Raw genomic sequence first — 26,471 nt, 5'->3', positions numbered from 1 at the left:
CAAACTAAATTATATACTACTCAGCTAGATTCTCCTTGAAGTTTGTGTGTGTCTGAATTTCTTATAGAGTATATATGATGCCTAACATTTTGTAATTTACAGTTGAAAATTTTGATTTATGTATTCTGCTATACTGTTAATAAATAACATTTTCTTTAATGTCGTCAAATGAGGCAGTGTCTTTTAAGGTAATGGTTTTAAAAATAACTTTCCAACAGATAGGCTGCAGTTTATATTGTGAATAACTCTTAAAAAGAGTATTATTTTGCATTAAAATAAAGATATTTTACCTTCAGAAGTTGATGATTCTGTGACAGCAGATGTTTCATCCACTAGTGTAGTTAGATCTTCAGTTTCTGTTGTTGGTGTCTCTGTTGTTGTTGTTGTCGTCGTCGTCGTCGTTTTTCTTTTTGTTGTTTTACGATTAGATTCAAATTTATTGTTTTCAATTTTATCTGTATTTGCATTGAATATTGTATTTGTAAATTCTTTATTTTTGTGGTCTTTTTGTACTCCACCCTTATGCGATTTAAGCGGTCTAGATTCCATAAGTTGTAGTCCAGCAATTAACATAATAACTGTTATTGCGAGTAACTTCATTTTTGTGCTGTAAGAAAATGTCATAAAAATATTAATTATTTATTATTTAACTTTCTATAATTTTGTTATTTTTAAATCTAATATCTGTATACTAACTTTCTGAGAATAGTACTGCAAGAATTTTAACTTTATGTGTATGATTTACTTATGTATGTATAGTATGTATCATTTTTTTCTGCAAAAAAGGATGAGTAAATGTACTGATTCTCATACTTTATAAATGGCTTCAAGTACTGACATCTCTAGTTCACATAGCATTTTTATATCAGGAAGTTACATCCTGAAATGTTTTAAAATGTTGCAGAACTGAAAGGTTATAAAAGATATAATTTGTTTGTCCAAGAGAAGCTAAACTTAACATCAAATTATGTATTTTATTGCTAAAGAAATTTTAAACTATCAGAGTTACTGGTATTAAAACCTATTTATAATAAAATTTTGTTATTTTTACATAACACTCTTTGTTGTGGCGTAATAATTAGATTAATTAAAAATAAAAAGATTTTTAGGAAAGAAAATTCTTTGACATCTTACAAACAGAAAAAAATATTCAGACAGTGTTAATAATTGTTAATAAGGTATCGTGAATTTTAATTTAGTTCTTGAAAGGTAAAACCAATGGTAGAAATCAGATTTGGTGATGTAAAACAAATAATCATGAATACAGAATGTAACATTTATTATAAAGTTAAAAGATTATCACAGAATGGAAAGAATTTGGAGATGCATAAAATCTACTGATAATGACAAAAAATTGTGAAATACTATTCAGGTGGTTTGATTGAAAAAATTTAAAAAAATTTAAAATTAAAAATTAAATTTAAAATTTAAAAAATTTTTTTTTTGATTGATTTAGCAAAACATTAAAGTTAATGTACTACATACCTTAGCTATATGTGAGGATTTTACTGAGAAATAAGTTTTAAAGTATGGATAATATTGGTTGTAGACGACACTCGTTTAAGTCTCTCAGAATTTTGTAGCAGTTCCTTCACGATGGAAATACTGTCAACTAATTTTTCTAGTTTAATGCTTGTTGCTTTAGCACAAAAATGAAGTTGCTGAAGTTCAAAGTGAATGATTGACCGTTCACTGAACGTATTTATTACAAAATTTTTAGAAAGCTGTTGTCTATCACTTTCATCTGACATTCATGTTAAGATAATAATTGTATTGTCGTGAAACAAGTAACATCATTATTACGTTTGTATGATATCACCAATTTCAAGTGTATTTAGAATTGTGATACTTAATTTTTTTAATCATTTTTTGTAAGTAGTATGTTATCTTAATTTAATTATTAATTATCACTATGAATAAATAACACTTGGATTTAAAATAATTTTTCCTGTGGATTTTCCTATTTTTTTTTTCTAAATTAAGTTGATCATTTAAAAAGTTGATAAAAAGTTGATCATTTTTTATACAATAGTTATTTGTAATAGATTTCTTCTGAGGAAGTTATTTTTTAATAAGTTGTTTTTTTTTTTTGTTTTTTTAGTTTACTATTCTACATAACTTCTCTAATCTGATAGTAATATGTAAATTAAAATCTAAGAGAACAAGTCATTGATCCCCTTAATTAACTCGGTCTTGATACCTTAACCTATAATCATGCATAAAGTTTGCATTAACATGCAAAAAAATGTGTGATTTGTTAAGGAACTCGTTTATTATTCTTTATTTTGTTATTTCTTTATTGAATATATTAATATATTCATTGCTGATAACAACAATGCCGGTTCGTATTGCCACTAAAAGATTGGCAGCCTGATTCAAATGAATTTGTTGTTTATTTTGAGTAGGGTTTGGTGTTTAGATAAGTTCCTTTGTTGCTCAGTGATTCAATAACTTTTTTCTAGATTTTTTTCATTTCCATGGTATAAATGCTTAAATTTGATAATTTCTTCAAGTTTATTTAATGAATAGCAATTTCTTTTAATTTTTACTTTAATTTATATTTCTTTTAATATTTAGACTTAAAATTAAAAATCAGATTAAAAAAATTAAAAATCAGATTATGTTAGTCCATTTAAAGAATCAGATATTTTTTGTTTATATTTTAATGTAATTCTTGAAAATGAAAATAAATATATGTGTATATATTTTTTGTGTATATGAATCAAAATCATTTTTGAACTTAATATATAATTTATACATAATATATCCTTTGTATAAGTGTTTTGTAATAGTCTATCTCATTATAATGGATGAATTATATATATAACACAACATTACAGCTCAATTCAAGCAGATACAAGAACAGGTGCTGTTTTAAGTTACTATAAGAATTATTAAAATGTTAAGCGACTAGGAATTATAAAATGATTAAAATTATTTTGATTTAAAACAATCCAAAATATTGTAGTCTCTTACAAAATTGATTTTAATTCTTTGTTTTGTTGTTGAATACCCTTTTATTTCTTCGTGGATCATATTTATGTAATGCTGATTCTAAAGTTGCTTGAAAAAAATTTTTTTTTATGATTAAAATAAAAATTTATTAAATGCTTATTTGGTAATTGTTTATAATTTGTTTAGTTGTTCTCTCTTTCAAATGAAAAAATAATGTATTATAATACTTCTACTCATATTCTGCCGAAACATACCTAAAATTGTTCATATATGGATAATTTCAAATATACTTTGAAATAAACTTTGGAATATACTTTCAAGTGTGTATCTTGTATTAAATATTGCAATCATTAGTAATTCCAGTCATCTAATTCTTCCATACATTTTAAATACTTTTTGCTGTATCTGTGAATTTGAATTAAAAAACAGTTAAAAAATTAAAGCTTGAAATGAAACGTTTGCTTTATTTATAGTTTTCATCTTCTACATTATTTATTTTTTCTTTAACTTTGGGAAACTGAAACAAAATGTATTCTTTGGGTATGAATATTTGTTGATTAATTATTCAGATCCGATACTGAGTCAGTATATGTAGTTTGTTGTTTCCATCAAAAATGTTTTTTATTAAAGTTAACATCTTAAGTAAGAAGTTTTATCAACCATTAGAATACAAAGCATGCAGAAATGTACAAGCTTCAGAAAATAGGTAGCTATATCAACAGGCACAGATGTAGATGTGACCGTGAGAATATTCTCTCAGAAAATACAGGCAATCCAATTACAGCTTTGAACTGGGCAAAAGGACAGTCAACCGCAACATTGACCGTTGCTTTGCACTCCAGTTTCGTATGAACCTAATATACAGACGCAAGGGTGCAACCGACAGAGTGAGGTACAAGATGTAAATTATAAAACTTAACTACAGCCAAAATAGCTGAAGTATCTATTTGAGCCAAAAACATTTCTCTTGTGTCCAAGAAGCCCTGATTTTAGAAACATCCTGCCTTTTATGAGTCTATATGGTCTTGATAGCAGTGAACACCAATACCAGATTTAGTTTTAAAAGAAATCTGTATAGATTGCCAACTAGAATGGTCAGTAAAACTTTTCTGATTATTGGGTATTGGTGTTTCACAATTTGTTGTTGAACTCAAGAAAGCAGGAATCACTGCCAATTCGGCTTGTGAGTTCAATGAGCTTCTTGTTGCACAGTCACCTCTTTCCCTGCAAGCATAGTTTGCAGTTAACTAGATTCATAGATGTTACAACTCTATATACACAGTTATAGATGCTTAACAACTATTCACGGATTTCACAGCCCTGATATTAAAGACCACTGTTTCCAGAGACCAATCGCTCGTAAAGTATTCCAGGCCCAATGATTGGCTATGCCAGTTCCAGGAACTTTATCTCTTTTATTGTACTGTTCTGTTTTGATTATGTTCTAAACATGTTAATATAATCCTGCTGTTTTTAGAAACAGTACTTAATTTCTTACTTTATTGATTTATGTTGTGTATGTTTTATTTTTTGCAGATTGATTTATCTCGTTGGATGTTGTCAGTACGACCTAAATTATGTGAACGTTCACAATTGATTGAATTAACTGTTAAAGCTTTAACATACACAGGAAAATCTCCAGATGAAAATAAATTAATTCTTCATGAGGTCAGTCTAATAATTTTTTTTTTAAATATTGAATCATTCATGCATTCAGTGCTATTTAAAAATGAAACAGCTCATGAAAACTTAAATATTTTTTTTTTTATTTTAATTTAATCTAACAGAAGAGAGTTTTTATTAATAAGTGCAGGTGTTTTTTTTTTTTTTTTTTTTTTTTTTTTTTTTTTTTATAACTTCAGTGTTAAATTTGAAATAACAGGGTATTTGACATGATTTTCTACTTGTTTAACCTTATTTCTCTTGATTCTGAAAAACTCACATATGTTGGTCATAATATTAATCCAAGCCCAAAATTGCGGCCATCAATTTGTTTTTGTGTTGTTATTCAATAATTAAACCGACAAACATTTCTAGTGAATGAAATGCTTAATGCAATTTGGACTTTTGTAAGTGTTACTTGGCAACATTGTGAAGAGTGTTAGTCAGGTGTTCCATTAATATTTGCGTAAACATAACCTCTTAAGTGTTAATTACAATGGCATGTCCTCTCGAAGAAAGTATTTTTGAGAACAGCACTCTGTGATCCAATTTTTACTTTTGGAAAGTGTACAATTGTCAGAAATATTCTCTTGGATGAACAAAGAATATGGCATTGTTGACCTCGGCATTAGATTCTCGTATCAATTTACTTATCCAAGAAGACCAATGATTTACAGTTGAACAAATTGCTGAAAAATGTTGAATAAGTGTTGGCACAGCTCATTTTATCATTCAAAACAAACTGAACTACTGTAAGACTTGTGCAAGGTGGGTTCCGAGAGAGTTTACATCACAAAGCCGAGAGATTCTGCATTTGCACCGAACTCAAGAATCATTTCAATAATGAAGGTGACACATTTTTCGACAGGATTTTAACCTGTGATGAAATTTGGATGCATCATTTTGAGCCAAAGTCTGAGTATCAAAGCATGCAGTGGAAAGATACTGAGTTCGCCTATTCGTAAGAAATTCAAACACAACCATCATCTCGATTCCCCCCCCCCCCCCCGAGGGGAGAAGAACCCACCTCGTAGCGTGTCCGGTCGCTACACCACCCCCTCCGTTCCTAGCCAGTAGTGGCTTTAACGGAGGACGTCTTCTCGCCCTCAAACTGATGCACACCACAGCTTACAGTTTAGGCCCCGCAGAGATGCCACCGATGCAGATGCCCCAAGGGACATCTACATCGGTAAAAGTTCACCCCGAGATAGATTTACATGTTTATGCCTTCAGAATGAAGACAACGGACACCTGCAGCTACCACGTCGCCCTCAAGAACTAAGCTAGAAACCTAACCGCGGAAAGAAGACTCCGCGCCTAGATCCTACTATAATGAGCCACTTTCTGAATGTCTCAGATCCGCACTAACAACCTCAACAATAAACTTCCCACTAAAGTTTAACATCGAAATTTAGACCTAGTTCCCTTAAGAACCTCGCTTAATACTCTAATGAGTTTCTATCTGACTCCGTGTCGGTCTGCCCGGGAGAGGAGAATAAACGCCTACTCCCGTACAGCGCCATCGCGGAGTCCCGCGTGACATTCACCATCTTTCGCAACTGCCGCCGAGACTCCCCTACGTACCACCTGAGCAGCACCCAGAGAAGCCCCGCCGACAGTGACTTTAGCTCAAAATGCCCTCGTCGGAGCGCGACCGCACCCACCGGGCAAGAATAATCCCGCCCACCGACAACGGCTGCAACTCCGCCGACAGCCTGATTCAATGCATACCACCAATACATCTAAACGAGGCACGCTGCCTAAGCGCCTACCTTCGGCCAGTCAACTGCCCAGGCGGTCCTGCTCAGAGCGAGGAAGCGAAGGAAGCCAGCAACTATTTTCCACTCTCTACGAGTCCTCCAGTTGGCTCGTAGATCAAAAACAGAGTTTACTCTCTCGAGTTCCCTAGTAACTCTGGTACGTTCAGCTTCGTACCGGGGACATATGTAGAGGACATGGTCCACAGTGTCATCGACCCTACAGTCCGGACAGAAGCCGGAATCAACCAACCTAAACTTAGCCAATTTGTCCCTAAACGCACCATGTCCTGAAAGGAACTGAGTGGTATGCCGATTGGGGGATACCCAGCTAATTGCTCGCAACTCTCTAACATCGGGGAATATACCATGCGTATAACGACCTGTCAAAGAAGAGTTCCACCTATCTTGCCAAGAGTCAAAACCTTGGTCTTCGATCTCACGTATACGCCCAGTGGTAAGAAGGCCAGCCTTATTAGCAACATACCGCTGGCTACGTTCCGTAGCCGAAATATCCTGCGATCACAGTCACTGCCTCTCGCGTGACAGTCCTGTAACCACCGACAACCGCTAAAAGAAGAAGACGCTGGGCTCGTAAAATAATGTCCCTATAACTTTGGTGTTGTAAACGATGAGCCCAGACGGGCGCAGCGTGCAAGATAATGGCCTCACAGACGCCTTTATAAAGAATCCGCATGGTACGGAAATTCAACCCCCAATCGGGATGGACCACTCTACGGACGCCGAAGAAAGCATCAATCGCCTTCTTCGCCACATACTGAAGGTTCTCCTTGAAGAGAAGCCTCTCATCAAGGATAACACCCAGATATTTCTGAAAAGTGACATACCTAATAGACCAACCGTCCATCACAACCCGCGGATGGCGGGTTGCAGCTAAACGGCCCTTCAAAAACATCATAGTGGTTTTCTCCGCACTGAAAACCATCTTATGCTGAAGACTCCACAACCGCAAAACCCTACATGCCTGTGCCGCTCTAAGCTCGATCTCAGCACCCTCAACCAGCAGCAGCCCATCGTCGGCATAAGCCACGACGCGACAGCCACCAGGCAAGCGCATCCGCATGAGAGAATCAAACTCGATGGTCCAGACGAGTGGACCTAATACACTGCCCTGCGGACATCCTTTATACAGGGTCTTTCCTACTTGCGAACTGCCGTCACGAAGGATGACAGTTCTATCGCTGAAATAACTCGAGAGAGTCCTAATTTCTTCCTGCGTGCAACCACGCTTCTGCAATTGGAACAAGGCAGAGGGCCACCACAAGTTATTAAATGCCCCGGATATGTCCAAAAAGACACCGAGTACATACTTGCACTCGCTGCCCGAAGCCAGATTCAGGACCCTAATAATCGCATCCTCTGTGCTCTTACCGGGTCTAAAGCCGTCTTACCGGGTCGTCCATCAGCATGCGATTTATTGTGAGCCTACTATTAATGCGGAGGTAAAGAACCTTTTCGAAAAGTTTTCCAACAACTGGTAAGAGCGTCAGAGGTCGGTAAGAAGAACTAACGGTGGGGTCCTTGTCGCCACTCTTGAACAACAACTTCAGAATTCCTCGCTTCCAACAAGCCGGGAAATACCCGGCGAACAAACACCTATTGAATACCCTAGTCAACGGGCCAAGAATTACGGGCAGGGTGCGAACAAGGAGCTCCACCGTGATACCATCATATCCGGGGGCTTTGTTCCTAGCAAGGCTACAGATTACCTGGCGGACTTCCGCCTCAGTAATCTCCAAAGACACAGAATCCGTAGTGAAACTAACAACCGCCGCTCGAACTCTCCGGTGATATGAGGTCTCACCAACCTCGGTATCATCAGGGAGCAGATCGTCCATCAGAAGAGAGAACCCGATCTTTCTCAACAACAACGCCGTCCTGGGTCGAGAGAGCCGACAGAAGATTGTCCTTTCTATGTTTATGACCAAGAACACGATAAACAACTCCCCAAGGGTCTTTATTCCCTTGCTCTTGGACAAAAGAGCGCCAGGAATCTCGTTTAGAAGTCCTAATTCTATGTAAATACTCGTTCCTTTTCTGACGGTACTCCGCAAACAAGGCCTCGCGCCGGTCAGGATCACGCGCACGCTGTGCGGCTCTCCTGAGTCGGCCCACGGCTTGTTTTACCGCTGTCAAGTCCCGAGACCACCAACCAGCTATTCTCTCTCGACCCGTACTTCGGGGGATTGAGAGTTCTGCGGCTTCAACCACCGCAGAAGAGAAATCCTCTGCCAGGTTATCTAATGGGACCTCGTCCAGGGTACGAGTGAACACCCGCATCCTGGCCGCAAGAATGTTCGAAAACTTGGGCCAATCCGCCCGCCTGTGCAGGAAGCGCCCCTGCTGAACAGGGACGTCCGCCCTAAAGACATCGCGCAGCCCACCTAACCACTCAAAGACAATGAGCCGATGGTCGCTTTCGCAATCATCGACTACAGACCAGTTCTGAATCCTACCTGGGATATCCTTGCCTATGGTAACATCAATGTTGGTACCAAGGAAGGTCCTCCGCAATCCCACAGCGCCGGCGAACGTTGCCGACTCGCCGGCGACGTTAAACACTTCTAATCGATGCTGCGCGATGAAGCCTTCTAGCAATTCTCCGCCGTCGTCTGTGATCCCACTGTGCCAAAGAAGCGATTTGGCATTCGCATCAACACCTATAAGAATAGGACGACCCGCTACCAGCCTGATAATTCTATCCCATCTTTCCAAATGTAATTCAGTGGGATCTCTGTACTGAAAGTACGAACTAACCACAACTAGGTCGAAACCATCCACAGCAAGCTTAACAATGACGTGATGTGTGTCAGAGGCCTGCCGTATAAAAACACTATCAATGGACTTCCTGCACAGAACGGCGGATTTACTATCACCTACATGGAACTTTTTCCAACCTGAAAAACCTGGCAGATCACCCTTGACAACATACGGGTGTTGAAGAAGCAAGACATCGAGGCTCCGGTTTTCAACGACGTTACTTAACTCGACTTGGACCGCATAGGCACCCTGGGCATTGAGTTGACCGAACCTAACCATCGCGCGAGTTGAAGTAGACCTCAACCGCTCTCAAATAGCTACCACACTCCTTACTGTTGATGGAGTGCCTATGATTTCTGCGTAACCGCTTGCAGTTAACGCAGACCGGAGCCTCCTTCTTTTGCGGACAATCCTCACGCTTGTGGCCCTCTACACCACAATGCGCGCAGACCGACGCATATTTACAGAACTTGGCCCTGTGGCCAAACCTACAACACTTGAAGCACCTCTGCACATCAAGGTATTCCTTGACGCGGCAAGAGGCAAAATCAACGAAGACCCTACCCTCGGACAAAAACTTCTGGTGGAGACCAGCACTTAATTCAAACACTCCGTGATACCGAGAGGCATCACGCTTTCCAGTCTTAAAGACTAACCTACACTGCTCTTTGAACGTGGCCGCATCCAAATCAGTGTTCTGCTCTCGGATGAGAGACAGAACCTCCTCATCGGAGAGACTCCGCTCGATGTCATAAATTATGACTCGGGGCTTCCTCAATCGCTTGGGGTCCACCTTAACCTCAAGCTTCTGCACCGCAGGAGAGTCCTTGATGACCTGGACTGTCTCCTTATTGTCAGCAACGACGACTAAACCCTTGCTGGTCTCCCTAATATCGCGAATCCTAAGCCGATTCCGGTCACCACGAAGGGCTTCGCGGAAATCGCGCTTTAACTCCTGGCTTGTGGTTTTAGATCCCTCTGCCTTATTCACGAAGATCACCTCGGGCTTCTTGACCGCCTTGCTGGCCTCACGTTTGGTCTTCAGGACCTCGGCGTAGCGCCTGGGCTGCACCGGGGCCTGAACGACCACCTTGGGAGCCTTGACCTCTTGGGGCTTGGAGGCCAAGGCCTCGAAACCCTCACTAACCGCCACAAAAGCTTCCCTCAGCTTACCCAGCCGGGGGAGAATTGTCTTCCTCACTCCCGAGCTGAACCCGCCTGGAAGCGAAAGAAAATCTACTAAGTAGTCCAGGTCCTCCTGGACTACTTTCAACAGCGGGGCAGAACTGCCAGGTCTGCCCTTAGAACTTTTAAATGCATCAACTGCAGGGGAGGACCGCACCTGGGTGGGTGCCCCTGTGTCCATCGCCTCACTTACCTCGTCCTCGGAGGAGCTTGTTGATGGCACCGGCGCAGGTTTCCTCTTCCGCCTGGACTGCTTAACTACTTGGAAATCGGACATGGCCGAAGTTTCCCTAAATGAACTAGATCCGAAAGTCTCGCTGTCTCCTATAGCTGATTTGGGCAAGCCCACAATGTGACGACTGCCCGCAGCGAGTACGGGCAGCTGGAGACCCTTACGTTCTCCTGTCACGCTACGTACCTCTTCGCCGCTACTGGAACGATTGATTGCAGTACTAGACGTACAACAATGAACCACAGATTATGGCCCCCGCTCTGACAAGAGCGCAGAAGGACTAAGAGGCAAAGCCTCTTTTCTGTCACAGCGACTGATGACCAGCAGTCGTTGCCACCCTTTCGCCGCGTTGTGGCGAGTACGCGTCGTACAAATCCACGCCAATCACACCGTAGCAGAGCTACAGATGCTGAGTCTAATTTAAAATGCGCTTTAATGTGATACAGCCTTAAAACCAGAAAACCTCGATACTGTTAGAAGGTACACACACGACCAACAGCCAAAAAGACACTGATAATAAGTTATACCACAAGATACTCTGAGACGCACAAGGGACCAGAGTATCAAAACACAACCATCAGCTGGTAACATCATGTTAACTATCTTTTGGAGTGTCCATGGTCTGATTTTCTGTGATTATTTGGAGGAACAACACACTATCAACAGCCTATACTACTCAGCCATGATTGAGAACAAAGTCAAGCCCGCATTGAAGAGGAAATGTCCAGGATGGCAGAGGAAAGAGGTGCTTCTTCTTCAAGGCAACATTCGACCTCATACGGCACAACATACAGCAACTGATGCTGGAAACTATTGGCAAATTGGGTTGGAAGCTCCTATCTCATCCTCCTTACAGCTCTGACCTTGCCTCTTCAGATTCTTATCTGTTTGTGTGGCATCAAGTTCAGTGACTATAAAGAGGTAAAGAAAAAAGGTGCAAAACTGGCTTCGAGATCAAGGTAAAGAATTCTTTGCTGAGGGATAAGAAGAGTCGTAAAAAGATGTCACAAGTGCAGAGAAGTTGGTGGGGGGATTACGTGGAAAAGTAGACAAAAAAACTGTTTTTATTTAATTAACCGTCTTTGCTGTACACCTATTTGTCTGTTTAATTATTGAATGAACCTCATATTTACCTTCTTTATACTACAAGTAACATGTCACTTAGAAATGCAGAATATAACTGCAACACTTACAAATTAGGTAGTAGAAAACATAATACTGTACCAAACAAATATTTTGGGATTCCATAGCCAGACCATGAGATAATAATCTGATAATACCATATGTGCTGAACATAATACATTTTATGTACAATACCAGTTTTTAAAAAACTTTTTTTTTTGGAAATTTTTTTTAAAGAATGTACAGTCATCATTGTTTAATTTGATTAAAGGTAACAACAGATAGATTCATTAATTATAATTTCCAGCTATTGGCATTTTATCATCGTTGTTTTACATTCTTCAATTTCCATGATGTTACTTCTGGAAATGATCAACATGTTGGAAAACCGTCACATTATAGACACAGTATTATTTATTGAAGGCTTCAAAGAAGTAAGAATGATATCATCTGATCCTGTTCCCTTTAAAATACACTCTTTGAATTTTGTACTCCTATAAAAGGAGTCAGTAATTCGATGTACACCCATGTACCTCTTGTTCAAGAATATTTCTTTTTTGAACTCTCTAGGCTTTGTAATTCATGTATTTTTAAAATACTTGGATTCATTTTTTAGTATCTTACTCCACCCACTTTTTAGGAAAAGACTGAGATTTTTTTTTGCTGTCGTAAATTTTTTATTAGCGCATTTAAAAATTTGCAACTAATTGAATTTGTTAATTTCTTCAAGATGACAAGCAGTGACTGTTTTTTAAAGTAAATTCCTCAGCTACTTCTTTCAGATTGTTGACTTTTAAAAACTCTGTCATTATTAAGCGCAGTTTAGCAATCAAAAAATGGAATTTTGAACCTATTAAATCTTGTTTTTCATTATAATAGGAGTATAATAAATTCTAGAAATTATAAAATTGTGTAATTTTTGTAAGTTTCTAATTTTATGACTAACTAAAATCTTAAAATCTAGCATAAATATTTCGTATGTGGTTTTCAGGAAAAGTTAATTTAACTCTCTAAGGCAGTGTTTCTCAACCTGGGGGTCGTGGTGATATAAAAGGGAGATCGCCAAGTTATCCTATAAATTTACATGTAAACACTAATGAAATCATTTTATAAAGAAAAAATCATTTATTATAAACATTTTGCTTACATTTATAGGTACATAATAAAGAAAATAAATGAATGAGACATATGTGGATCTATGTTAGAAACACACAAAATCAAATTGTTTTCAAGTGATAAAAGAAAATTTCTTTAGTGCAACCATTGACAAAAACCTTTTTCAAAGGGTAAGATGTGCCAAAAGTGATTAATATTTTCAATGCTTCTGTGACTAAATTTCCATATTCTATTTTACAAGTAAGCCAAAACATATCTAAATCTTTAGTTGTGAATTGTAGTTATAACGTTTTATCAGCAGACATTTTGATGATCGTTGTGAATCTCAACTGGTAACATAGCAGACTCAACAAAGTTTTCACTAATTGTATTCACTACCCCTCTCTTGGAGAAATCATTTTCATCTTCTGTGAAATACTTTGCTGACTAAATTTTTAGCTCACGCAGCTTTACAAAGAATTTTTTTGAGATTTTCCAACATATTTTTTGTGACAAGACCATGTCTGTGAAGGAAGCCGTGCGTTCGTTCCGCCCTCGGTAAAAGATGATTTTTTAAATTTTTTTAGAGGTTTTCTTCTTTCCTGTTATCGCTTTTGCACCATCAATACATATTGCAATACATTTTGTCCACTCTATGTTATAGTTCTTAGTAGCTTCATAAAAAACATCAAAAACACATTCTATTGTTGCAACACCAGGTATTGATTTGCAAAACAACATATTTTCTTTGATTATTCTATTCCTGTTGCATTCATATCTCACAAAACATAAGAACTAAGAAATTTTTGCCACAAATGACTCATCAAATTGAACACTAAAAAATTCATTTGAGCTCACTTGCTGAATCATCTGATCTCAAACATCGGCAGCCATGTCATCGATTCACCTTGATATTGTGTCTTTTAAAGAAAGTGGATTTTTTTTAATTTTTTTGCTTCTTCCACACCCATTAAAACAGTATATCAATTGAAGCAGGCAGTATGAAATTTTCTGATTGTATGGGGTGTGGACATCTTAGCTATTCTTAATGCAGTGAGATAAGAATCTTCAACTGTACTCTTATCAGCGTGGCTTGATTTACAAATAAAAATATGTAATTTTCTTTTGAAAAATTCCAAGTGTTGAATTAGTTTTTTGATGGTTTTATGCCTTTTTTTGGAGAGAACTTGAAAGCAAACAACGCACTTCTGGTTTTTCATCCAATAAGGTGAAACCATAATTTAAATAAATGTTATTGTACATTCTTGTCTTTTTACCTATCAATTCACTATTTGTAGATGGCTCACTTTGTCTTTTACACAAATTTATCTATTTTGCATAATAATCTAATTTAAAAAAAACAGTTACATTGTTTGACTGCACACTAAAAAAAACTAAAACTATTTTTAATAGGTTAAAAAGAATTAAATTTTTACTCTCTAATCCAAGTACATAATATATATGTACATAATCATCTAAACTTGTGAAAGCATGTAGAAATCAAGTGTCAAGTGTCAGTGATAGTTTACAATTTTCTATCAAAACAGATCTGTCTTTTCCTTTGAGCCATTATAAAAGGATGAATCCAGGTTATGGATGGAATTATAGTTACCACATATTTTGTGATCCAATAATGATAGAACTTAGAATTTAGTGTGAAAGTAACTTGAACAATATCCAAAAAAATTGACACTTCATTTAAGTACTTCTAAAACTGTGAAACAGGATAAGGATGGATTCCCTAATTCTCAAGAACATTTCTTTCATGTTTAATAAAACCTAACGGTCTCTTTCATCAGGTATTCACATTTCCACTGGTGCATTACTGAACACCTACATCTTATAAGCGTTTACTTCTTCTAATGCTAAATAACAGTCATTGACAAAATTTTAGTACAAAATAAAAAAATTAATGAGGATGATATATGAAAAATACATGTGCCACACAGAAGGGAAATTAAGGGGAGAATAGGACACCTTATTTTAAATGCTTGTACAGACATATATAACCGGCACCACAACTGACATTTATTTGTAATTAATTAAACATTTATATTTAAGAATATTATTTTTTTAAAAAAAAAATGTATCATTCTTCTTTTTTATAGGTGTATAGAAAACATCTATGTCAGTTGTTAATGTTTGACTTTCCTGAACATTATGGTGAGGTTTTAGTGCTTACATTAAAACAAAGTGAAACGCAATCGATTGCTCCTGATGTTTGGTTTGAATTATTGGAAGCGTTAACATCATGCAAATTCAGACAGAATATGAGCCTTGGACAAATGAAAGAGGAAATAAGGAAATTTGCTACTGAACAAAAAGTTCTTACTCACGTCGAGGTAATTAACTATTCATCCTAAACATTTTATTTTCTCATATAAAATTGTAATTATAACTAAAGCATCACTAAAAGTGCTTTAAATTAAGTTAGTTTTAATTGGATATGAAATGTTTTTTATTTGGAGTTGAAATTGATTATTTACAAAAGAGAGCTACTTCTTGTTTTTCTAGGGAAAATTTAATTTAGTAATTTTCCAGAGACATGGCTGTTGATCGCTTATTTTATTTACTTCGTCCTCAAAATATTTTCTGGTTCTTCAAACCATATAGCAAGTGATATGTAATTATGTGTTCCTTTAATATGGAAGCTCCCATATCAGAAAAAATAATATGAAGCTCCCATAAATGAAAAATATTTATTCTAGAAATTCTTTCCAAATTTTTTAGCAAGATTGCAAATTTTACTCCTTAACTTGTCTTCAGCTTTGATTTTATGCTATATTTGAATGTTATGTAAGTGCAACCAAAATACTAGGAACTGTGCCATACTAGTGCCTTTTTTTAGTATCATTTCTCTTTTAAAAAGTTGTCTTTCTTTAAAAACTGTTTATCTTTTTCACTGGTCGTACCTGAACATGTGTTTACCGCTGTTTTTGTAACAAAAGGTTTTATGGAATACTAATAACCAGTTCAATTAAATAAACTGACTATGCTCTACAATTTTTGTTTAACCATTGTCATTGACATACCTCCTCCTAGTCCAATGTAGAATTCTCACAAATGCCATGCTGAAGTACTGCGGTATGCACAAATTATACTTTTGTAATAAAGTTTTTTTTTTATTTTTAAACACATTGACATACATAATGTTTAAATATAGTAATGGTTAAATGTTTACACACATAATTAAGATTATTTATTTTTATTCTATTTTCAGTTACGAGACACTGTGAAATTGTTAGCTGATCATTTTACAAAGGAGAGATTACAGTATGGGTTATATGGATTATATCCAAAGTACAGGGATTATATTGAAGCATTCACTGCACTACTCGGTACTATTGGTCACGCAGTCGTTGCTGCTAGATTACATAATGATCGTGGATCACTTGGTGACAAATGTCAGTATTTTTTTTTTACTTATTAGTTTGTTGATTTGATGAATATTACTCATTGTTAATGTGCAGTCACTTAATTAACTGATGTTTAACATGTTAGCTCCCATTTGTACTATATATTGTACACATTAAACTTTAGTAATGGACCGTGTTTATTAATACTAGTACACATCAATATGTTTCTACTGAACCATCTGTACTACATTTAGTATACATGTCACACTTTTAAAACAAAATTCCATACAATGAAAACTTTATAATATTTTAGGTTTTAACATTTGGTTGTCTTTGTAAGCCCCAAAGTAACTATCTCTACCTTTGGGTCTGAAATCAGCTGAAGTTTTATGCAGTTTTGATAGCTGATAACAGCTGATGTCTGAACAGTTGTTTATAGAAGGCAGTTAAATGTTTTGATTGTTGTTAGATACTTTGGTTATATAGGTTGCAAGATAAAAATCGATAATAAAATTAGTGAATGGTTAGAAATGTCTACAAATGAACTGTGTAACATAAGAGTGACATGAGTGATGAGTCAGAAGGAGAGGAATCTAATGAACAGAGTGATTTGTTTGGCGGCGACACAACAGGTGAGATCTAGATTTTCAAGTAGACTTGGAAGAAGGTAATTCTTCAAATTCTATTGATGAAGTGGCATCTCAAATGCAAAATAAAAAAGGTCTCATGTCAGGTATGATTCTGCTTTAGAACACTCGTACTGTTTACAATCAACATCAATTCATAATAATCCAAATACTCCTAGGCGTAATGATTTTTCAAAAAGGTCTAGTTCAATTGAAAGCAATGGCAGTGATGATAATTTTGGCCTACCTAGGGAAGCAAGTAGCCTTATTCCTGATTTGATATTGGGTGATGTAAATAGAGAACTCAATTACTGTAATTATGAAGGAGCTACAGGACTTCATCCAATTATTATACCTGCAGAACTTAGAGGTACAGAAACAATTGATTTTTACAATTTGTTCGTTGATGATGAAATTTTAGAAATAATAGTTCTTGAAACAAATAAATATATTGAACAAGAAGTTATAAAAAAAATTTTTGAAGAAAACTTAGAGGAAATTTTCTCCTATCATTAGGACAAACTCCTGCAATTACATGAACAAAGAAGAAGAGATGAAAATATTTCTTGGTATATGTATGTTGATGGGCTTCTATAAGAAACTATTTTAGTACAAATCCTCTTTACAAAAGTTAAATTCCTGGAATGGCCACAATTTCTAAAACAACGTTTGAAACTTTCCTAAAATTATTACACTTTTCAGACAATGAACAATGTCCTCCAGAGGATAGATTGTATAAAATAAACCTACTAGTTAGCCTTTTGAATATTAGATTTCAGAAGGCTGTGGATGCACCAAAGTATGTATGTATTGATGAGACTGCTGTTCCTTTTCAAGGACATCTAAAATTTAAGCAGTACGTGCCAGGGAAACGACACAAATATGGATTAAAACTTTTTAAGCTGTGTTTAGAAGGCGACTACACCTTCAATCTAGAAGTTTATGGTGGGAAAGATTGTAATCATTCCCACGGGGTAACGGACACCATTGCAACTCAAGTTGTCCTTAGGTTAATGAATCCTCTTTTAAACCAAGGACGAATTCTATGTAAAGACAATTTTTACACATGCGTACATTTATCCCGTGAACTAAACAAATTGTCCACACACCTTGTTGGGGCACTAAGATTTAATAGGAAGCTCAACCCCAAGGAAGTTATAGAGAAAAGATTACAAAAGGGAGAATTGACAGTTGTACAAAGTAATACAAAAGTTATTGTTGGGAAGTGCATGGATAAGAAATAGGTTTTGTTTCTGACAACTTAAAGTAAGCCACAAATGAAAAAAGTGAAAAACAAGAGAGATCATGAATTAAAAAAACCCATCTACAATCATGCAGTATAATGAAATGAAACCTTTTGTAGATGTATCTGATCAAAAAGAAGCTTATACTTCCTGTCTGAAAAAATCTGTAAAATGGTACCAAAAAATTGGATTTGAACTGCTGCTAAACACGTGTGGTAAACACACACTGTTTAGGGAAAAGATTGCTTTATCTTTAATGAAATCCCAGAAATGAAGTTATCCTATTGATGAACATACTAACAATCACAAGCTTGTTGAATGTAATCGAGGAAGATGTTAAGCATGCTACAAGAAGCTATCATCCAAATTTGGAAGGGATCATGCTGTTAAAATACAAAAAGAGTTAAAACTGTATATGAAGGCTGTGATAATAAGCATATGTGCCTTGATTGTTTTTTTTTTTAAACTCATAAGATTACAAAAACATAAAAAAGATACAATAATATGCTAACTTATACTTAATATGCTTACTTAATATGCTTAAATTAAAAAGTTAATATTTTATAATTTATAATGTAATATATTTTCATATTTGGATATTTAGTAACAGTTTATTTTCAGTTGTTTTATATTACATAAAATATAATAGACTTAGCTAGTTTAAATTACTGTAAGTTTTTTTTGTACATAGTAGCTTATAATATGCTTAGCATCAGTTTTTATTTAGTTAATTATTACAGTAATGAATAATTTTATCAAATTATATGTGAATTATAATATTTCTCCTCACCTTTCTCATTTATTGTAAAATAAAAAGTAGAAAATAAAAACAATTTTGTGTACCATATATAGTATACATGGTCCAAGTATATTTTAATCCAATTTTATTATAATGGACCATATGTACCAAAATGAGTGCACTCAAAAAAGGACTAAAAATAATTTTAAAAATCATTTTGTAGATACAGGCGTGTTTATATTGTTACATAGAGGTCAAATATTATGAGAAATAGACTTGAAAAAAATAGTCAATTTCTGTTATAATGGCCTGGGCTGTTGGGTAAGTCTGTGAAAACAACCTGGGAGCTAACATGTTAATACATTAATAATTAACTGACATAGTAATTATTTAACATTCAAAACGAATTAATAGAACACAGGTTTATGGTATGTAGTTACTGTAAGTAGCTTTTCTCTTGTTTTTTAGTAATAATCTAAAAATTATGAATGTATTGGGTTATTAAAGCATGATGTATTATAATCTAAAATGTGAAGTTTAGCCAGGAAAAGAAGTCTTAAGGCGCCAAAAACATTAAAATGTACTTTTATTACATAAGAAAGATTGTAATGCGAATTCATGCAAACATTACTATGTTTCTTTTGTTTCAAGTCATAAAGCAACTGATTCAGACTGGTGTTTTAAGTTATTGACACTATATCCTTGTCACATCAATTTTTTTAAGGATCAAACTGATAAGTTGAAACAATATTGTTGTCATCATGTTACATATAAAGGGGATTGATTTTTACGCACTATAAATCACAATGTCATACGTAAAAAAAATGATTTTGGTGCCATGCTGGTGCTAGTTCGGCTGATACATGTAGTAATAGTTTTCTCAACTACAGTGGGGATAAGCTTGTCTGTATAAGAAATATATTTTAACTCTCATAATAGAAAGTAAAGTTGTTAAGAGAGCTAAGTAAGCCAATCTAATGTAGTAGCTCAACTTATAAATATCATATTTAAATATGTGTGCATTTATATGTCTCTAAATATATAAATGTCTGTTCATTATATCGGTTTAATTCTTTAGTTTTACAAGTCCTATGATCCTGTAATCTTCTTTATCAATTAATGAAAAATTTTACATGTATTGTTTAATAATTGATTTGTTTTAAACAGCAGAGCACAGTTGATTATGACTTAGTATTCTATTTCTTCAGTTAAAAATTTAAGTGATACAATGTTTATCTCTTTGGTCTAATTTAACCGTAAGAGGTGCAGGGCATATGCTTTTTATTCATTCTATTCAAATATTTATTTGTAAATATTTAAGTAAATATATTTGTAAATATTTAAGTAAATATCACTTAACCTTTTAATCATCTACATTCATTTGAGAACTGGCAGTCAGGTCAATGCATTAGCCATACAATTAAATGCGTGGCAAGATTTGTACATTATGTGTAGTAAAGTACTTAAAATGTACATACACTAGATACCCTGCACACTACGGTAACAGTTGTAGAGCCTGCAGATTAAAATCACAAAAATTACACAGTGAATATGTTAAACAGAGAGAATGTGATAGAAGAAAATTAAATTTTAAAGCTGTGATTAGCAACAAACAAACCTGACTACAGACTATAAACACAGTTGCAACATGTAACAATTTATGAATGCAGTGAAAAAATGAAAATGTAAATTAAATTCTGTATTTTAATTAGCAGAAATTTACATGTTTACTATATTTTTCAAAAGATGTTTGAAGAAAGCAAGTGCACATCAATGCACTTTTATGCTTGAGTTACCATAACGAGAAAGTCACCTGAAGCAGAATGTTAATGTTTATGCCGTAGATTTCTCGTTAAATGTTGGCCTTCACTCATCATTAGTATAGGGTTTTGATTCATAAGCTCTATCCTTCAAATAGCCCAGAAAGAAAAAATTGTAATTAAACAAATTTGAGGAGTGTGGAGGCCACCACCCTCTGATGACCGGTAATTCTTCTGTAAAGACCTCATTAATGTTTGTTAGTGAATCGTTTGATATGTTGCTGGGGAAACCCATATTTTTTTCAATATCTGCTAACTTAGTGTAGAATTCTTAAAAAATTGTGTAGTACATGTCTTTATTGACAGTCCAGTCAAAAAATATTGGCTGTATGATTACCACACCATATATAGATTCTGTCATTGTGAAGTGAACACTCAGACATCTGGTGAGGATTTTCAGCCGTCCTGTATCTAGTGTTTGAATTAACATGCCCAGATAAATGAAATATTATGTGCCTCGTCTGACATGAAATACAGCATCAGATCTGTCCATTACAATATTTTTGGGGTGCCAGTTGTAATAATTCATTTTTTTTTGGTTTGCCTGCTTCTTTAATTGCCGCATAGTTGTTACAAGGTATGGTTCAAATTTAAATCATGAAAAATCATATAAAAGATGTATGTTTTACACCACTTTTTTTGTAATAGTTTACCTATAGATTTTTTCTGACTGGCAAAGTTTCTTCTTTGAATATCAGCTATGCCTCTGGACTTCTAATGGAAGATGGAAAGTCACCTATTTTGTTTTGCATTTGAAACTGATGCCTTAGTTGGCCATGTTTTAACTGAATCATGTAAGCCACTCTGCTGGGATACTGGCACTTGGAATTTTTCTATGAACATTTGATGTGTTTCTTAAAAGGATTCAGAATGCACATACGCTTCCACTGTAACAACCACTTCCGTTGATCGAATAAGGTATTGTAGTAAAACACAACTGCAGAGAATGAATCTCCATTCTGCACTAAGCATCATTCCAGGAGAGTAGTAACATACACAACCAGTATTGCAAAATCTATTAAATTAGTCTCCGATTTGTAATTTATCATATTTTTCTCAAACTGTTTATAATTAATCTTCAGTATTATATCAAAAATTATTTTTTGTTTAATGAAACTTATACAAATTTATTATTTATTTCATTGTTTATTTATTATATTGATAGCAGTGAGTGAACAGTTATGGCCGTGTCTTGCAAGTTTATTTTCACCATGGCTCACACCATATTTCACGAGAAATTTATCAGAACCAACTGCTGCTTGGATTCAACAGCTTACTGATGATAGATCAGTATTACCACCTTGGATAGTTACTGATGGTGGTCATGCTAATAAAATGGCTTGTATGTTTATTGAATGTGTTAGATTTATGTTGGATACACTACCAGGTATGTTGATTTTATTTTTAATTATTATTTTTATTTAGTTACATAATTTTATTAAATTTAGTTAGACCCTTGACTAATCTCTGTTAAATTGTAAAATAATTAAATAAAAAATAATTAGTAAAAAAAAATCACTTATTTTCTTTCACAAGCACTTTCACAGTTTAAAATAAATTTTAAATAAATAAAAAACAAAAAATACTTATAAAACAGAACTAAGAAAGCATTTTAATCAAATAAAAAATTATTGTATAGTAAGAAGTTAGAGATCAAGAAGCATGTTGTGAAATGTTATGTTTGGTGTATAATGCTGTATGAATGTGAAAATGAAGAATCTATAACAAAGGGACAAAAAAAAATTGGAGGCATTTGAAATTTGGGTTTAAGAAGATTAAATGGATAGACAGAATGAAAAATGAAGATGAAGAGGTTGAACAGAAATCAGAACAATTAACCATAGGAGACTAACTGGCTTTGACACAACATAAGAAGAGACAAGGTTGATTAGAACAGGTTTGACTTAAACAGATGAGAAAAAGAGAGGCCAGAAAAAAATAAAAATTGGTAGATGATCCAAAAGGAAATAAGAACTATTAGAAAATCAAAAGCTTAGCTGAGAATAGAGAAGAATGGAGAAAAGACATGATGAAAGGATCTGCTTCAAAGCAAATATACATTTAATGAAGATGATTGATTGTTCCTCATAAATCATGAGTTGGATGTTAAAAAAAAATTGGAAATTAGTATGTAAAAAAATTAGTGCCGGCAGTGAGAACGCATCATCAAAATAAAATATATCTTTAATAGATATAATTAGGCTGTATAATGGTGGTCTTAGTGATTGTTTTAAACAAAGACAGAAATGTCTAATGAGATAACTATCAGATCAAAATTTTATTTTAATGTGCACCTTAATGTGCTCAGTTCTCTAATTCTAATAATTTATATTTTCTGACATCCAAGTGATAATACACTAAAATAATGTGAATGACTTATACAAAAATTTGTGACTTTTTTTTATTACTTTTGGTGGTTATTTAAATTAAACCTTATACTGATACTGTTTATTATTTTAAAATTGAAACAAAAAGAAATAGACTGATCAAGTGAGAGGAGATTTTATGTAGGTACATGAATATTTTACTGTTAGTTTTTATACGTGTATTGTTTAAAAAAATAATTAGAAATAAAATGAACTTTTGCACAGAATGTGTACTTTTGCCTGTATCCAGATAAAAAGTCCAATATAACCCCAAAACTACTTTAAAATAATCATAGTTATTAGTTACTACAATGGCTTGCAGAGTTCATATAAGCACAGTAAAGTCTTATTAACTTTTTAATAGTGTGTATCAATTGTTCAATAGTAAAATCATTAGTACATAAAATCCAGACGATAAAGTATAATCTAATTTGCTGGATACTGGATCACTTAATCATTTTGTAGTGAGTGTTGACAATTCATAGTTGTTTATTTTTAAAGATAAAATATTTTTTATAAACTAAACTAGTTCTCAGATTATATAAAATATAGTTCATAAAAGCCAGTTTTTAGAAAACAGAACTGACATACCTTCTCACTCTTTAATATAAAAAAAAAGTTAAATAAATTATTATTTTTTTTTTGTTTTAATTCAAACCATTTTTCAACGATGTTTAAGAAGTTATTGAAAAAAGTTATCTGTATTGATAATTCAAAGCCAAAGAAAGAAGTAGTAATTAAACTACTGTAGGATGAAATAAGTTTAATAATGCAAATGTTTTTTTTTTATATTGCATTTTATAAAATAACACTGACAATTTATCTGTAAACAGTCTAAAAATGTGACAAAACATAAATTCAGAATAAGCATTAACATTAAGAAATTTAAAGAGAATGATTGCCAATAAATGACATATCAATAAATTAAAAGCCAATTTTTGTTTGATCCCATTGTAATGCATACAGGGCCTAGTAAATAGTATTATGTTATATGACATAATTATAAGTGATGATTAGTTTAGCAGAAGATTATTTACTCTCTTTTTCATTCCACAACATCCTCCTCTCTTTTCCTGATTTTCTCAGTACATCAGACCGTAAAGAAGTAACACCATATTTATGAAATATTCAACTCCTGCTGTCAAGTATATGCTTGTAGGTTGCTTGTATGAGCATGTCTTGAGTGCTGGCAGGAAGAGGGACTTTAAAATATACTATAACAATTGATTCCGTCCATCATATCATTCACTTTATTCATATAAGCATAAGTGAACAATAAACAAAAAGCTGATAATATTGTTTTACTTAAGACAAATGTAAACATTATACTTTAATAACAGGTAAAAAAGTAAGTATCAGTGGCTAATGAATTCAGCATTCTCCAAGATATTTTTTAAGAAGTACGACTAATGTGCAGAAAGTAAGATTACAAAATTTTACAAAAACTAAAAAATGCATATTTATTAATGAAACTTATATGTCTTATTACGCAAGTATATCACTATTTTTCTATATATTCACCATTCAGTTCCAATCTGGTTCGCTGGGGTACTGAACTGTTTCCTACTCCTGTGTCACACATCTCTGTCACCAACTCCTTTGACTATTTCACATACAGTATTCTTCATCTCTCGTCAGTTGAAAAGCATTTTTGCCCATATGGTCTTACAAAAGGATGTAAAGAAAACTATCACTTGGTGCCAAGTCAGGACTAAGGGCAGCATGGTTGAGAATATCCCAATCAAAATTGTTGAGGAGGTCGACCATTTTGCACGGCGTATGGGGCCAAACATTATTGTGCAACAGACATTCTCTCTTTGTCAGCCGTATTTTTTGTTTTAAATGGCTCGATAAAGCTTTCAGAGGATCTTACAGTATCTGTCAGCATTTATGGATTGACCTGGAGTCTAAAAATTGATAAGAAAAATTCCTTTAATCCCAGAAAATGTCACTATGATTTGTTTTGTAAATTGTTGTGTTATGAATTTTTTTCTAATGGGAAACCAGTATAGATTGCCTTTTGGATTCCGGTATGTAGTAAGCCACCCAGGTTTCATCCCCAGTCACAATAGTCAAGGAATTCTTCACCCTCGAGCTCATAACGGTCGAGAAACTCCCAAGCTCAATGAACTCAATTTGTTTTGTGTTCTTCTATTAACATTTTTGGTACACACTGCATCTGTACAGACAGGTTTGTCAACAAACTCGTCTGTCACAATCCATAGTCTTCTGCTCCTCTGTTCTTCATGAATATTTGTTCTATCATCTTTAACTCCTACATCACTGTTTTACTTTATCATGTGACATCACATCGCCATAAAGAGAAACAATTTCATGGTGAATGTTGGTGGGCTTTTTATTTTTAGCGATAGCAAGATACTGGATGAGAGCACACACTTCACACTTGATGGGATTGGAAATTGTCGAGTTCATGTTAAAATACAATTTCTTGTAACTAATCATTCTACTGACCCCCAGCTAGACTTGTTCTCTTCACTTCGATCTCCCTTGCATGCAGGAGTGCCAATTTTCAACAAAAAAAATTCCCTCAGAGCTACAGACACATTGTAAACCTTACTTACCATGAGGTACCAAGGCACTGGAACATTCCGCATACATTATGTTTTAAAACAAGCCCACTGCCACATTGATCTAAATATCACAAGGTTTGAAAAACAGTCTGATATTAAAATTTTTCTTATAAATTTAAATTAAGCAAGATTATTTTTAATAAATAAGTCTGGCAAGTATATATAAAATAATTTGCACTACCGTGCTAATAATAATTAACCAATTAACTTGACCTTTGATTGATTTTTTACCAAGATGCTAATATCATTCTCATAAAAAAGAAACGGCATGAATGTTTGTTTGTTGTGTGTGTTCACATTTTTATTTTAGCTGCTATTAGCGCAGAGCAGACCAATGGTGATGTGCAGGGTGGCTGCACACGGTGACTCTCTCAGCCTATTCTCTCTTGCTGTCTGTTGTCAATTAATTTACACATTATTTAATTTAATCTCTAAGCGTAGATTATTTTTATTTATATTTTTTATTTGTATTTTTATTTATTTATTAATAAAAGAAAGGAATGATTAGTTAATATTTAGCAGTAAAAAAAAAATTTATTTAGAGAGAGAGAGAGAGAGAGAGAGAGTCGTTTGCGTGCATCCGGTTGGTGCATCTTATGGTTCACTCTGCACCAATTGCAGCAGGTGGACTGACAACTAACACCCCTCACATGAACAGACACAAGACTAAACAAATAAGATGGCATCCCCAAGACAACTCCCTGTTTTCAATATGGCTAGCATTAAACATTATGTTTCTATTATAATCTACTAAATTCTGTATGTAATCACGTCTTAAGCCTATTTTAAAAATGAAAACACCAAAATGTTCAGAAAAATATTCTTTACACACTAATATATATTTTTCTTAAAACATTTCTGTAAAGTACTTAATATTTTCACAAACATGAAGATACGAATATCTCAAGGGTCCAGAGGGCAGAGTCCCCTGGCTAGATGG

General features: G+C 34.3%; 2 protein-coding genes across 3 annotated transcripts in view; one reads left to right on the top strand and one right to left on the bottom strand.

The window, feature by feature from the left end:
• The window catches only part of LOC142330358 (uncharacterized), a 48,765-nt gene extending 47,000 nt beyond the window's left edge, over window positions 1–1,765 (bottom strand). Inside the window, exons 1-2 of the mRNA XM_075375584.1 lie at window positions 1,486–1,765; window positions 291–607 (exon numbers count right to left, since the gene is read on the bottom strand). Of these exons, the coding sequence (XP_075231699.1) occupies window positions 291–600 (310 nt within the window). The 5' untranslated portion in view covers window positions 601–607; window positions 1,486–1,765. The remainder of the gene's footprint in view (window positions 1–290; window positions 608–1,485) is intronic.
• Epg5 (ectopic P-granules autophagy protein 5) overlaps window positions 1–26,471 on the top strand; it is a 239,997-nt gene that overhangs the window by 167,619 nt on the left and 45,907 nt on the right. The window contains exons 27-30 of one of the 2 annotated variants that reach the window (XM_075375997.1): window positions 4,492–4,623; window positions 14,898–15,131; window positions 16,010–16,193; window positions 21,743–21,961. In XM_075375997.1, the coding sequence (XP_075232112.1) occupies window positions 4,492–4,623; window positions 14,898–15,131; window positions 16,010–16,193; window positions 21,743–21,961 (769 nt within the window). Of the gene's footprint in view, window positions 1–4,491; window positions 4,624–14,897; window positions 15,132–16,009; window positions 16,194–21,739; window positions 21,962–26,471 lie in introns of both variants that reach the window. The other variant, XM_075375996.1, reaches the window with a different exon arrangement.

This window comes from Lycorma delicatula, chromosome 9, assembly GCF_047948215.1.
Source record: "Lycorma delicatula isolate Av1 chromosome 9, ASM4794821v1, whole genome shotgun sequence".
NCBI lineage: Eukaryota > Metazoa > Arthropoda > Insecta > Hemiptera > Fulgoridae > Lycorma > Lycorma delicatula.
The sequence above is the reverse complement of the archived record's forward strand: the minus strand, read 5'-3'. Positions and strand labels throughout refer to the sequence as shown.